This window comes from Puma concolor, chromosome A2 (assembly GCF_028749965.1).
Source record: "Puma concolor isolate L17-30 chromosome A2, mPumCon1.1.hap2, whole genome shotgun sequence".
NCBI lineage: Eukaryota > Metazoa > Chordata > Mammalia > Carnivora > Felidae > Puma > Puma concolor.
This window is the reverse complement of record NC_141668.1, coordinates 169,711,973-169,725,110: the sequence shown is the minus strand read 5'-3', so window position 1 is coordinate 169,725,110 and position 13,138 is coordinate 169,711,973. Positions and strand designations below refer to the sequence as shown.

The 13,138-nt window shown below is 65.9% G+C and overlaps 2 protein-coding genes across 4 annotated transcripts; one reads left to right on the top strand and one right to left on the bottom strand.

Moving 5' to 3' along the window:
- The first annotated feature begins 628 nt into the window (after positions 1-628).
- On the top strand, positions 629-3,264 carry TEKTIP1 (tektin bundle interacting protein 1). Its single transcript, XM_086699534.1, has 4 exons — positions 629-1,037; positions 2,490-2,728; positions 2,833-2,958; positions 3,072-3,264. The coding sequence occupies exons 1-4, from the start codon at positions 946-948 to the stop codon at positions 3,245-3,247; spliced, it is 633 nt and encodes a 210-aa protein (XP_086555660.1). The 5' UTR covers positions 629-945; the 3' UTR covers positions 3,248-3,264.
- A 198-nt stretch (positions 3,265-3,462) lies between these two features.
- Positions 3,463-12,704, bottom strand: MFSD12 (major facilitator superfamily domain containing 12). Of its 3 annotated transcripts, none has more exons than XM_086699527.1 (10): positions 12,281-12,702; positions 8,092-8,302; positions 6,418-6,556; positions 6,149-6,331; positions 5,919-6,011; positions 5,744-5,836; positions 5,098-5,268; positions 4,925-5,019; positions 3,928-4,058; positions 3,463-3,832 (listed from the first exon to the last, which is right to left on the bottom strand). In XM_086699527.1, exons 1-10 carry the CDS (start codon positions 12,576-12,578, stop codon positions 3,816-3,818), a joined length of 1,431 nt encoding a protein of 476 aa, XP_086555653.1. In that variant the 5' UTR covers positions 12,579-12,702; the 3' UTR covers positions 3,463-3,815. The 3 variants fall into 3 exon arrangements, with proteins under 3 accessions (XP_086555653.1, XP_086555655.1, XP_086555656.1); XM_086699529.1 differs by lacking the exon at positions 12,281-12,702 and adding an exon at positions 9,760-9,952; XM_086699530.1 differs by lacking the exon at positions 3,928-4,058 and having other exon boundaries at positions 12,281-12,704.
- Between the last annotated feature and the right edge of the window lie 434 nt (positions 12,705-13,138).

Here is a 13,138-nt window from a genome sequence, read left to right as displayed (position 1 = left end):
GTTTGATCAAGGGCCCAGAGAGCAGGGGGCACCAGGGTGGAGAGCACAGTCCCCGCACAGGCTCTGGAGCAGAGCCTGTGAGGGGGGAGGGTGGGGAGCGGGTGGGGCAGGGCAGGTGGGGCCTCGGGGGCCCTTTGAGTTCACGTGTCTATTATGTGGTGTATCTTGGAGCATATGTCAGTGATGTTTAGTACATTCACGAGGTGGTGCTGCTACCGTGTCTAGTTCCAGAACATTCCACCACCCCAGAAGACGACCCGTCCCCATCAGCTGTCACTCCCTGCCCCCTCCCCGGCGCCCGGCCCCCACAAACCCCCTTCCTGTCTGTGGATGAGCCTGTTCTGGACGTTTCACATAAATGGAATCACACCCCGTGTGGCCTCTGTGTCTGGTTCCCTCCCTGAGCGTCGTGTGTTCAGGGTCCTTACGCCGGGCGGCGGGTGTGGGCGCCTCGCTCCTGCTCGTGGCCGAGGGACATACATGTGCGCGGGGGACACGGTCTGTGTCTGTCGTGCCATTGAGGACTGTGAACTGAGCTGTGCACGCACGTGTGAGGGTCTCGCTCCAAGTGGTGGGTCAGAAGCAGAAGAGGGACGGGGTGGGGGGTGAGGAGGGAGGGCTGGGAATGGGGGGGCCCAGACGGAGCTTCTGGAGAGATGCAGCTGAGGGCACAGCCCCGAGAGCCCCACGTGAGGGTGTTCTCAGGGGGCCCAGAGAGGAGGTGGGAGCCCCCGTTTTACGGCCACCACCCGAGGCACATGCCTGCCTTTCGCCTGGTCCTCCCCCTCCCGGGGGAGGCATCCTGGGGCGGGGGCGGGTGGCGGCTGTCTGGATGGAGGCCAGCGCTGGCCAGTACCGTTGCCGGGACACCGAGGGCCTTTGTCGCTGTCAGCAATGGCCCCACAGGCCTTCCAGGCGTGAGCCCCTGGGGACCCAGAGGCAGACATGCAGACCCTGGCGTGGCAGCGGCCCGAGGCTGCCCGGCCCTACGTCCCCCAGGGGACCCTGGAAGTGGCATTCCCAGCACCTCTGTACAGGTGAGTGCGCGCCTTGCCCACAGACCCCACCTCTGGGTTTCGGGCCAGACGGGATCTGGTGTGGCTTCTCTTGAATGTCGTCTGAGTTTTGAGCGAAGGCACGCTGGTGTTGCTCTGTCCTCCCGCCTCCTGGCCCCCTCCTCCCCCCTGCCTCTCCTCCCTCCCTGCCCACGGCCAGAGCGGGGCGCCTGTGGAAACCGCAGGTCAGAGGCTCGCGTGGGCACCGCACACACATAGCAAGCAGACCCCAGTTTGCTGCCGCTGCTCCGAGAGCCCGGGCCGGGGGCTCAGATTTGCCCTCCCCCGGTTCTGGAAGCCATATGTCCGACCCCAAGGGGTCAGCAGGGCTGGTTCCTTCAGGGCCTGGGGGGGGACTCTCCATCACGCCCCCCGGCTTCTCGTGTCTTCGTGGCAGTTGTTGGCACCCCTCGAGGACGCGTCACCCTGACCTCTGCCCCGTCTTCACGTGGCCTTCTCCGTGTCCAAACCCCTCCTTCCAAGGACACCAGGCGCGGCACCGGGGCCAGCCTAGCCTCCCGCTTCCCAGCTTTACAGCTGTGTCTGCTGAAACCCCGCCTCCTAATAGGGTTCCGTTCTGAGATTCCAGGTGGGTACGGAATTGGGAGCCCGCGTTGAGGACTGGGACCGTTTTCATGGTATTCTACAAGTCACGTGCATCTTGCAGTGTGGGGTACGCAAGATGGTCTTGAACTTCCCCTTGAGCGAGCGGCAGACCTGTCTGTCCATTTCCCGAGACAGATGTGCCGGAACCTACCAGGCTAATCCCTGCTCCCCTTCGGGAGACATGTGGGCTTCCGGTTTTCTGGGACCAGATCTGTGCCTGCAGGCGCTGGTGAAAAAGCCTGTTGCCAGCAGCCCTGCAGGCACTGCCTCGGGGCAGCTCAGCGGCTCAGAGGAGTGGCTGTCGAGGTTTCTGCTCAAGCAAGTGTGTGCGGCTTCGGCAGCTTTGGAGGGTTTTTTTCTGCTTTTAATGGTACCACGCTGAGGCTGTCTTCTCTGCACCATGGCCTCCGTTTCCTACACCGTCCCGTGCTCCCCCAGGGCCTTTGTATATCCACCTGGAGCTTGGTGCTGCGGCCTCCTCAGGGAAGCCGTCCTAATGCCCAGCCCAGGACAGGCTCTGGCCCCACAGGCCGCCGGGAACAGGTGCTCCCCTTGTCCCCGCCCCCTGCGTCCCCAGGGAGAAAGGAAAGCCGAAAAAGTAAAAAGTTCAGGGAGGGTGCACGGAGGCTAGAGAGGAGGGGGCCACGAAGGGTCGGCCTCCTGCTCTGCCGGGCCTGGGTGGGGGGGGTGTCCAGGCCCTTGCGCCCTCGATGCTGGCAACACATGGCAGGGGGTAAAAAGGCCCATTCCAGAGCCAGCTGAGGCCCGGGGGGAGGGCAGGGAGGGCCACAGGCTCAGCCTCCTCCTCCCTGCCCTTAACCCCCTCAGCGATGACTGCCTGTCCCTGGAGGGGCCCCGCTGGACACCGGCCATCAAGCAGGCCACACGCTGGAAGTACACGCCCCTGGGGCGCGACGCAGCTGGCCAGCTGTGGTCCACCGGCCTAACCACCTCAGACCCCCGTGAGGCCTGGTACACGTTCCCGCGGGCCCCGGACAGCCCCTACCGGGAGGCCCACGGCCACCGGCACAGATATCACAGCTGCCGGGAACGAAGCATGCCCTCAGGTGAGTGCTCAGCCCGGTCTTGCCCCGCCACCGGGCCGGCCCCCCCAGGGGAGGGCAAGGACAGAGATGACCTCCTCTCTCTTCCCCGCCCCCCCCCCCCCCAGCCTGTACCCAGCACCTCCGGGAGACCGCCTGGTACGACCCTGTCCTCCCTGCCCAGTACAGGAACCCCGGCACACGGTGGGGGAGCACGCTGTGGAGGGACAGTCTCATCCGGGGCAAGGAGTACGGTGAGGACCGGGGGCCCAGAAATCTGGGGGAGCGAGGCCCCTGGACCGAAGTGGAGACTGCCCAGGGCCAGAAAGCGCGGGACAGGAGGTGACCTGGGTCCTGGTCCCTACAGTGGTCGACAGGCACCAATACCGGGTGGAGCCACTGTGGCGGTCGGACCACGTGCCGTACCTGTCTGTGCCGCGGCGGCCGTGCTACGCCACCCAGAGCTACTGGCGGTGGAGCCTGGAGCCTTACCGTCCCTCCGCCAACCAGCGGCCCCCGCCCGCCCACCTGCCCGTCTGCTGATAAAGGTCACGCTGCCAGCACCGCCCCTGCAGGGGCCCCTGTGCCTCTGACACCACCCCACCCCCCCGACCACTTCTGGGGCCTGGCGGCCAGATAAAGGGAGCCACTAACCGAGACCCTGGCGACCAGAACTCTGGGACGAAGGCAGATGGACCCTGGAGGCGCCGGCTGCCCCCTCCCTGCTCTGGGCCCCGGGCAGACAGCTGAGGCCACAGTCCTTGCCCTTGGGTGGCTTTTTATTCATAGCCAGTCGTGGCCTTGGGCACAGGGTTGTGGGACCGGGTCCCCCCCAACCCCCAAGCCTGAGGCTCCCATCAGGCCCAATGACAACACCGTTCGTCCAGGGACCCGGCAGCACCTAGGAAACCCTGACCGAGCCTGGGGTGACAGGTGAGCCGAGCGCTCCCCTGGATCCCAGAGGGCCAAGCTCAGAGTCTGGGCTGCTGACCGCCTGCCCTCACCTGCCGCCCTCACAGCCGGGTGAGGATGGGGGGCAGGGATGGGAGCTGGGCATGGCCCGTAGAGTTCATGTGCACAGGACCGCGACCGTTGGGGGACGGTGTCAGGGTTAGGCTCCGGGGTCCCCTGCAAGAGAAAGGGATGAGGGTAGTCAGGCCGGAGCCTGCCGGGGGCCCAGCCCTGCCGCCCATGGTCAAGGGTGGGGCGCGGCCCCGACTCACAGCTCCGCAGGCGGATGGGCCAGATCAGGAGACTGCACAGACAGAGGGTGGCGGCCGCGCCCACGCCTCCAGTCACAGCCACCATCACCCAGTGGTAGAAGCCTACGCAGGCCCGGCAGCAGAGCTCCAAGCTAGGGGTGGGGCAGAAGCAGGTGAGCTGACATCCCTCAGGACCCGGCAGCCTGGGCCTCCCGCTCAGCCGTCGGGTAGCCGGAACCGGAGAGCCACCCTCAGCGCCCCAGCGCCCCCTCACCCGGCTGGGCTGCCACAGTCCCCTGCTCCTGGTTGCGCCAACAGCAGCCACCAGAGGGCCCCCCCTGCCTCGGCCCCCAAGGCCCCGCACACCTGCACTGCCCCCCCTCCCCCTCCTCCCCCTCCTCCTCCTCCCCCTCCTCCTCCTGTCGCCCTCATTTCCTCTGCTCCGGCCACACAGGCCTCCTCTTTGCTGTTCCTCCCCGTTTACCTGGGACTCCCTGACAGCCACTGAGGCTCAGGTCCAGTGTCCTCTCCTCAAGGAAGCCCACCCTGACCTCTCGCCCCAGTCAGGCTCCCACAAGTGGGGTTTCCTACACACCTTGCATTGGTCTGGATCGCGCAGCTATGTGCTTATTAAAGTGGCTGGCGTTGCCCCCAGGTCCATGAGGACGAGAACAGACCGCCCTCGGTCCCAGAGCCCAGACGTCTACAAGGCTCGGCCTCCGTGCTCTAGAACCACCGGGGTCTGGAACCTTACAGGTTCCCAAGGTCTGAGCAAGACTCTGGCTTTGCCCCAGCCCTGCCCACGGCCCTGGTACAGCCGCATGCTGTGTCCTCGGCGCACGGCAGACCCCGCGTTTGCTTCCTAAGTAAGCCAAGTGCCGGAGGTAAGGAACAGCCGGGCGTCCCCCCTGTGAGAACCCGCCAGCGTGCCGCCTTGGGCCCAGGCTGAGTCCCCAGACCCCGGGCAGTGCCTGGCACCCGGCACGTCTTACTAAGCGAGGAAGTGAGCAGCACTCACGAGCAGGGATGCAGGCTCTGGATGGCCATGACCGCCAGCCCGTTGGCCACCTTATCCGAGAAGCTCATGGCACCATACACAAAGGCTCCGCTGTGCTGGGGGACACGGGCGGGCAGGTCACAGCCCGGCCCCGGTCCCCCAACCCCCCACCCGGTCCACACCATCAGCCTTACTGTGTGGGGGCCGATGAGGTCGGCCGTCATGGCCAGCGAGGTGACGAGGATCGTGGCACAGCCCGTGCCCAGCAGCACGGCGGCTACGTACACGGCCACGCCGAACCTGTCTGCCAGCGCCACCCAGGCGGCGAAGGCCAGGATCACCAGGAGGCCCACGAAGTAGGTCAGCTGTGGAGGAGCGGGCCCAGGTCAGGCCCGCCTCGCCCTTGCCGGGCAGCACCTACCCCCTCTGCCCTTCCGTCTGCCGTACCTCCGGGCCCGGCCGCAGCCCAGAGGGGCGAGGGGAGCCATCCCTTCGGGGCCCCTGGCTCGGACCCCACAAGACTCGGGGGCCTGGGGTCTGCAGCGCCACAGAGCCCGCACCGCGGGGCCACGGCCGCGCCCGAGTCCATTAAAGTTAAACAGAGTGAAATGTTCAGTTCCTTAGTCACGCTGGCCAGAGTTCAAGGGCTCCATGCCACCGCTGGCTGCTGCCCCTGGCAGCCCCAAGTTCTAGAACCCTGGAGCCCTGAGCCCCTCCGAGGCCGGGACTCTAGACCTCCCAGACACGGGGCTTCCACAGTGTGGGTGCCGCGGTCCGGAGCCGCCCCCCCCAGCTCTCCGCTGTGGGATCCTTCCCGCCCAGCCCCGCCTGCCCACTTACGTTCCTCCCGATGCACTTGTTGACCGGCTTCATGAGGAAGGACGAGCAGAATCCGCTGACATACATCACCAGCGGGATGGTGGCGATGAACTTCTGTCGGGGCAGAGCGCATGCGCGCCTGTCACAGAAGGGCCCATCCTCCCCGCTCCGCGCCAGCCCGCGCCGCCCAGCTCACCTTGGGCAGGTTGAGCGAGTAGGTGAGGTACATGGCTATGTACGTCTGGGACAGGTTCACGATGAGCCTCGTGCTCATGTACAGCAGGCCCACCTGCGGGCAGAGAAGGCTGGGCTCCGACGGCGCGGAGGATGCCCACTTCATGATGAAGTGACACCCCCCCCCCCCAAGAGTAGGGGCCTCAGGTCCAGCCACACTGTGTCCCCAGCGCCCCCACCCCCTCAGCACACCTGATAGAAGGCGGGCTCCCGCAGCCAGTGTTTCCAGAGCAGCAGGGGCTGGGCGGTGGGCGGGGCCAGCAGCGGGCTGTGCTCGTCGGGCTCCTCCGCCCGCGGCCGGCGCCCTTCCCTCGTGCCCACGTGGAACAGCAGCGAGAAGATGGCGCCCACTCCGACCACCAGCAGGGACAGGTTCTGGAGGCCAGGCAGGACAGGGGTCGGCCGGAGCCCAAGCCCCGGGGTCCGGGGCCCCGGGGTGTCCCGCCCGGGGCCCAGCTCACCTGGAACACCCGCACGTCTTGGACGCCCAGCTGGTCGCGGACATCCCGGGCCACGTCCGTGTGCGGGGAGCCCTGCAGGCGGAGCAGCAGCCAGGCGGCACCGTACACGGTGATGTTGGCCACCACGGTGAAGGCGTACCTGGCGGGAGGCAGGCGAGGCTTCGGCGCGGCGGCCCGGGAGGGCACACGGCTGCCGCGTCCCCGGGGGCCCGCGCTGCCATTGCCACCGCTGGCATCCGGGGAATCTCTGGCTGCTGGGCGATCTCAGCCACTAAACGTCGGGTGGCCCCAGGAAAGCCCTGGCTACGCGTTATCCGAGGATTTACAATGACCCACGAGTCCACCACGACGACCCGAGCTGTCCGGGCACCGAGACTCGGGGAAGCAGGGCATGGCCCACACGCCTGTGCGCTGGAGACGCTCAGAAGCCAGGATGTGGGGATTCTAGGTTCCCAGCTCCTGGGCTTTTGACAGGGCCAGGGCTCCATGGTCTAGAAGCATCCAGGCCTGCTCCTGCTCGCAGCCCTAGAACAGTGTCCCTCCAGGGCTTGGGGGCAGAGCCTCTGGATCGCACACCAGGACTCAGTTTCCCTTTCTGAAAGTAAGCACAACACCCCCAGAGATCAGAGTGAATCGGCCACAAGGCTGGTGGTAAAGCATCGGCAGGTGGAAGGTGGCCCCCCGAGCTCGGTCTCAGCCCTGCCTGGCCCGCCAGCTGGGGCCCTCGGGCCCGGGGCAACCCCCGTCATTGGCGCCCACGGCTCCGCGCCATGATGTGGAAGTCAGAGGCCGGGCTGGGCAGCGCTGGGGCCAAGCGGACCGAGGTGGAGAAGGCAAGGCCCCACTGAAGATGCCAGAGGGGTGCACGCTCAGGGCGCCTCCCGTGAGCCAGTCCTCCCCTCAGCTCCGGCCACAGGGGCCGCCACCACCTGTGCTAGCCCTTCCGCCTGGCACTCAATCATCTCCCGTACCCTTGTCCCGCTGCACAGTGGCCCGTAGGGGCGGGCTCTGCACCAAGCCTGGCCTTGCCATGATGATTAAAGATAATCCACACAAAGGGCCTAGAACTGTGCTGCACACAGCAAGCACTGCATAAATGCTCCCATTACCATATCCAGGAGAACCTCCTTCAGTGCCTCAAACCAGCCAACAGACCAGCCCGGCGCCAGCTGTATCCGTGTGGGCAAGCTGGAGTCTGAGATGGGCCTCGATCTTCCCACGCCCTGGTCGCGTCCTAATCCCTCCCCTGGAGAAGGGGACCGTGGATAGGCGAGATCACTCCCGCTGTTTAGGTGAAAGTGACAAAGGTAAAGGGATCCTGCGGGTATAATTAATGGAGATGATCCTGGGTGAGCCAAGCCTAATCAGGAGATCCTTAGGAAAACCCAAGCCTCAGGTGAGACCCCAGGCCTAGCCACCACCTCGACAGGGGCCTCCAGACAGACCGCGGAGCAGAAAGTACAGCCGAGCAGAGTCAGGCTCCACACCCACAGCAACCAGGAGAGGCTATCTGGTGCCGTTGTAAGCTGCTAACTCTGTGGCCGCAACGGCGGAGGGATACGCCATCGTACAGAAGGGTCACCCGGGGCTGACGGTCCCGGAGCCACACCGCCAAGCGGAGCCCAAACACGGAGGGCGCCCCGGGTCTCCGGGCCTCGCCGGTGCCCCACGTACCTGAGGGCCGTGAGCTCCACCTTCTCGTGGTCGTTGGTGACGAGCTCCGGGATGAGACTGAGGTGGGCGATCTGCACAGCGGCCCAGCCGAACTGGAAGATCACGATGAAGGGCCCGTAGTACAGGAGGGCGGCCCACTCCGGGGTACCTGCCCCGCAGCCCAGGCACGGGCTGAAGATGAAGGGGAAGGACAGCAGGACACAGACGGTGCCTGTGGACGAACGGAGAGCAGGGCGGTCACCCCGCAGGGCCTTCCCACGAGCCCCCGGCTCCCCAGGGCGCGACCAGGTGGAGACGAGCCAGGCCCGGAAAAGGCCCTGCAAAGTCATACAGTGGGGTCGGAGTCAGCAGGTTAAGGGTTCCCGGGACAAACGGGGAAGCCGGGGCAGAGGGACCCAAGGTCATGCGGCCCAAGAGGACAGCGGAGCCAGGCCTCCACCTGCCAGTTCAGGTGATGCGCCCCCGGTGTCTAATGGGGAAACTGAGGCACGTGAGGTCACGTGCTATAGCGAGTACAAGGGCAGGGCCAGGACCTCCAGCCAAGTGTTAGGAAAGGACAAGGACGAGGCCTCCCCACGCCAGCCTCGGGCTCCCCAGGGTGACAGGGCAGGGGATGGGGGGGGAGGGGTGCAGAGGGAATGAGAGGAGCCGCGGGTCGGCAGGTTGAAAGGGCGCCACTGCCCACCGGACACGCCATTTATGCCCCCAACTTCCCCCTCCTGCCTCGCCCGGTAGGGCCTTTTCCTCCCCCAGCTCCTACCAAGCGGCCCACGGGGCTACCAGCCGTCAGAAGGCCAGGGGACGCCGGGTGAGGCTACACTGGACCCTGCCCTCCCTGAGCCCCAGTGTCCCCATCAGCTCAGGAGGAGGCCTGGCCTCTTCCTGGAAAAAAGCCCGATACCTCAGAACAAGCCCAGGTCCTCAAGGGCAGCCAACAGGCCCTGCGGGACCGGCCCTGCCCCCTCTGCCCCAGCCACAACGGGCCTCCTCCCTGCCCCCGCACGCCAGGCTCCGTGCTACCCCAGGGCCTTTGCACAGGTCGCGCTGCCGCGTGGAATGCTATTCCCTCACACCGTCCCAGCAAGGCCGAGTCCTTTTCGTCCCTCAGTACTCAACTCAAACGCCACCTCCTCAGAAAAGCTCTCCCTGGCCGACCCAGTCACCGGCCGTCCCGTCCCCGCCTCGACGCAGCCCGTCTGGACACGGCTTCCCTCTCATGTGCCTTAGCACACACACGGATGTTTCTGTCTCTGCTTGTCTCCTGCCTGCCTCCCCCGCCAGACCAGGCTCTGGGAGGGCAGACGACAGGTCTCTCTGGGTCACTTGTGTGGGCCTGGCCCGCCAGCACGGAGCCCGGTACAGACCTTTTGAGTGACTAAGTGATAATATTAATAATGCCACCAATTTACAGCCTGAAGAGGTGGGTGTTACCGCCATCCCCATTTTCCAGCCGAGGACGCAGGTCCATCGTGTGAGCCGCAGAGCCGAGAACCCAGCCTGCTGCCCGCCCCCGAGCTGCTCCCTCCCTCCAGCTCAGGGCCCTCTCCCCCACCTCCCCGCTGGGCCCAGCAGCTGGCCTTCCCTCCTCCCCCGAGGCTCTGGACCTCACGCCCCGACGCGGGGCCCACGTCCGCAGTCCCGGGGATGGGGAAATGAAACCAAAACCACCTTTCCTTGCTATTTCTCTGGAACTGGTGCGTGGGCGGGGCATCCCGATCCGATTCCTGGGGGCGCTGGGGCCCTGGAGGCCCCCGCAGGGCCCAGGCACAAACCGTACACTCTGGTCAGAAGAATGCGCCGCCCTGGCCAGAACCCGCCCTGGAGCCGGCCAGGCCAGGTTAACCATTGTCTGGACGAGGCTGCCTGGCTGGGGGACCTTGGGCAAGGGACCTGGGGCCTCAGTTTCCAGAAAGCGGAGATAGCAAAAATATCTGCCTCTCAAAGTCAGCATGAGTTAACATGCAAGGGGCACCCGGGTGGCTCAGTGGGTTGAGTGTCCGACTTCAGCTCAGCTCAGCTCATGATCTCACGGTTCGTGGGTTCGAGTCCCGCGTCAGGCTCTGTGCTGATGGCTCGGAGCCTGGAGCCTGCTTCGGATTCTGTGTCCCCCTCTCTCTTTGCCCCCCGCCCCCAACTTGTGCTCTGTCTCACTCACTCTCAAAAAGAAACATTAAAAAATAAAAAAGATTAACGTGCAAAACCTGCCTCGTGAGCTTTTTTAAAACTGTGGTAGGTCACATTTGCACAGCTGTCTCAACCGGCCGGAATGCACGCGCACACACACTCCTATCCACCCTTCAAACCCCCAAAGCTAATGTCCCTTCCTTCAAAGCTCTGCTTCTCCCTTATGAAACCTAGTCCACCCACATGCCCCAGCGTGGACCCCACGGAGAATCATCCCCTGTCTGGCTGTATCCTCTCGGGGCTGGGGGAAGCCCAGAGAGCTTGTTAAGGGAAAAAGTGAATCCATCACCACCGGCCACAGGCTCAGCGGCAAAAAAAAAAAAGAAAAAAAGAGAAGTGGGGAGGGTTGCCAAGGTGACTTTCACTCAGGTCCCCTTATCAGGCCTCAAGAGGGGCTGCCTCGGCTTCCTCTCAGATCCTCCTGGGTCTCCCCACACGCTCACCCTGCGGTGGACAAGGGGAAGGGGTGCAGGTGGAGGCCGTGGTGCCTCGTAGGGGTGCGTAGCCCCCAGGCCGGTTGTACATAAACACAAAGCCGGCTCTTTATTTATAAAGGTGCCTAACCTTTGCAGGGGGGAGGGGATGCCGATTCTTCCTCTGGGGTCTGGTGGGAGCCTCACTGAACCCCAGGCCTCCCACCTACGAAAGGGGCGCAGAATCAGGCTGCTAACAGCGTGCGCTCCCGGGGACCCCTTCCCATGGCTGCTTCCGGCTCCCCAGGGGTGGCTCCCCTGTCGGCCCAGGGAGAAGACCCCCACACCCACGTATCTGTCACCTGTCAGGCCTAGGAACTATCGCGTTTGCTCGTCAAGGAGTTGACCTGAACAGAACTGCGTTTGAGGCCGGGCTCTCAGACTCTGCAAGCAATCCCCGCACGGGCCCAAAGAGGAGCACCTTTCCCGTCCGCTTTTCAGAGGGGAGCACCAGTCTGAGTCTCCCGTGTCTCCCTGCTCCCCTCCCCGGCCGCTACAGTCTAAAGTGACCCCAGGGCAGCCTGGGTGTCCTCGGCGCCCGAGAATCCCGACCTCCGGCCGCTTGGAGATCTGCTGCACCTGGCAAAAACAGCACTCACGAGGGCCCAGGGCAAGTCACTGCCTCCTCGGTCACTGTTCCCAAGGGCAAGGAGACATCAGCCGGCCCCTCCTAGCTTCTAGAAAGCTGCCGCCCGGAATTCGCAGGGCAGGATTCCTGTGCCTGCCTCCCGAAACGCCCGGCGGGCCCCAAGTGCCGGGAGGCACCCGTGCCAGGGGGAGGTGGGCAGAGAAAGCGGCGGGGGCTAATCTCAAGGCCCAGGGTCCACGGCGGCACAGAAGGGATGCTGGGAGGCCGGCCTTATCAAGGGTGTGCACGGGGCGGGACACCCCAGCTCCGGGGCACCTGCCTCCACCCCCTCACCAACACAGGTGTTCTGACAGGTCCCCCAGAGCCCCACCCTGTTGGCCCCGCAGACCCCAGCCCCCTCAGCCAGACAGACACAGACCCCTGACTCCTTGGTCTCACCTGCCCCCAAGTCTTGGCTCGGGGACAGCACCCTCAGACCTCCCAAGCACCAGGCTGCCCGAGCCGGGGCAGACGATGGGCAGAGGTGCACCGGAGAAACGGACAGACTGACAGAGGGGGGGCGTCTAGGCAGCCTGACCCCCCACTCACACCGAGTTGTCCTGGGTGGTCACCCAGACAAATAGAGAAGCCAGACCAGGCAGAGCGACAGAGGTGGCACTAGGCAGGCAGAGCGTTCAGGGTGCCCACGGGGGTCAGAGAGAAAGACAAAGGGAAGTGACACCGGAGGGTCACATGAGCGGTCAGATGGCAGACAGAAGGAGTACAGGGCAGCTAAGCAGACAGATGGGGGAGGCTCATGGACGGGGGAAAGTACTGGACGCGGGAGGTTCAGGCCTAGGGCAGGCGGGCACAGGAGGGAGGCTCGGGCCCCGGGGCAGGCAGTCCGACGGGGGAGGCTCGAGCCGGCGGGCAGTCAGACGGGGGAGGCTCAGCCGAGACTTACCGACCAGGTGCCAAGCCTTCCGAGGGCCGTAGCGGGCGCAGCGGCCGGCGGCGCGGTCGGCCTCGTAGCCCACGAGGGGCGTACACAGCCCGTCGGCCACCTGGCCGAGCAGCAGCAGCAGGCCCGCGCCGCGGGAGCTGTAAGCGCGCACCGAGTGCAGGTAGAGCAGCAGGTAAGTGAACCACATGGACGCGCACAGGTCGTTGAGGAAGTGGCCCACGGCGTAGCTCAGCCGAGCGGCCAGGGACAGTGGCCGTGGGGGCGCCCCCGCTCCGGCTGCTGGGGGCCCCGGGCCCATGGCCGCGCCCCGGACTCCGGCCGGGCGGTCGGGCGCGCGGCAGACGCCCCGCTCTCCCCGCGCCGCCGCCCAAGTCCGCCCCGCGGCGCGCGCAGGCGGCCGCCGAGCCCCGAGCCCAAAATTAAGGCCTGGTCGGGGCGGGGCGGGGCAGGCTGACGGCCGCCTCCACCAATCGGGGCCGCGCGCCGGGACCCGGAAGCCAATAACCAGAGAGAGGGGCGTGGCCTCGGGGCGCGTTCGGCCTCCGTGCCGGGCGCCGACGGGCTGAGACGGTCCTAGCGCCGGGCGGTTCGCCCTCGGGTGAGAGGGACCCCCACGCACGTGGGCGGCGACACGGGAGCGCCCACGCCCGGACCCCTGCCTTCAGGCCGGCGCCCCCCTCGCCTGGCGGCAGCGCTACGCGGCCTACCGTGTGGGCCGGGAGGGGGCGGGCTGGGGGCGCGGGAGATGGGGGAGAATTCTGAGTCTGAGCTCGCCCCTCCTCGGGGTCCGGTGACTTCCCGACCCGGAGAGACCCAGTCGGACGCGGAGAGGACGCATTCGTTCTAATTAATTAGTTA

Bases quoted from the DNA above. Each gene is read 5' to 3' on its own strand.
- TEKTIP1 (XM_086699534.1), top strand. From the start codon at position 946: ATGCAGACCCTGGCGTGGCAGCGGCCCGAGGCTGCCCGGCCCTACGTC. The intron at 1,038-2,489 runs GTGAGTGCGCGC...TAACCCCCTCAG, and splicing joins TTCCCAGCACCTCTGTACAG to CGATGACTGCCTGTCCCTGG. The intron at 2,959-3,071 runs GTGAGGACCGGG...TGGTCCCTACAG, and splicing joins CATCCGGGGCAAGGAGTACG to TGGTCGACAGGCACCAATAC.
- MFSD12 (XM_086699527.1), bottom strand. From the start codon at position 12,578: ATGGGCCCGGGGCCCCCAGCAGCCGGAGCGGGGGCGCCCCCACGGCCA. The intron at 6,012-6,148 runs GTGTGCTGAGGG...CTCTGCCCGCAG, and splicing joins GGGAGCCCGCCTTCTATCAG to GTGGGCCTGCTGTACATGAG. The intron at 5,837-5,918 runs GTGAGCTGGGCG...CTGCCCCGACAG, and splicing joins ACTCGCTCAACCTGCCCAAG to AAGTTCATCGCCACCATCCC.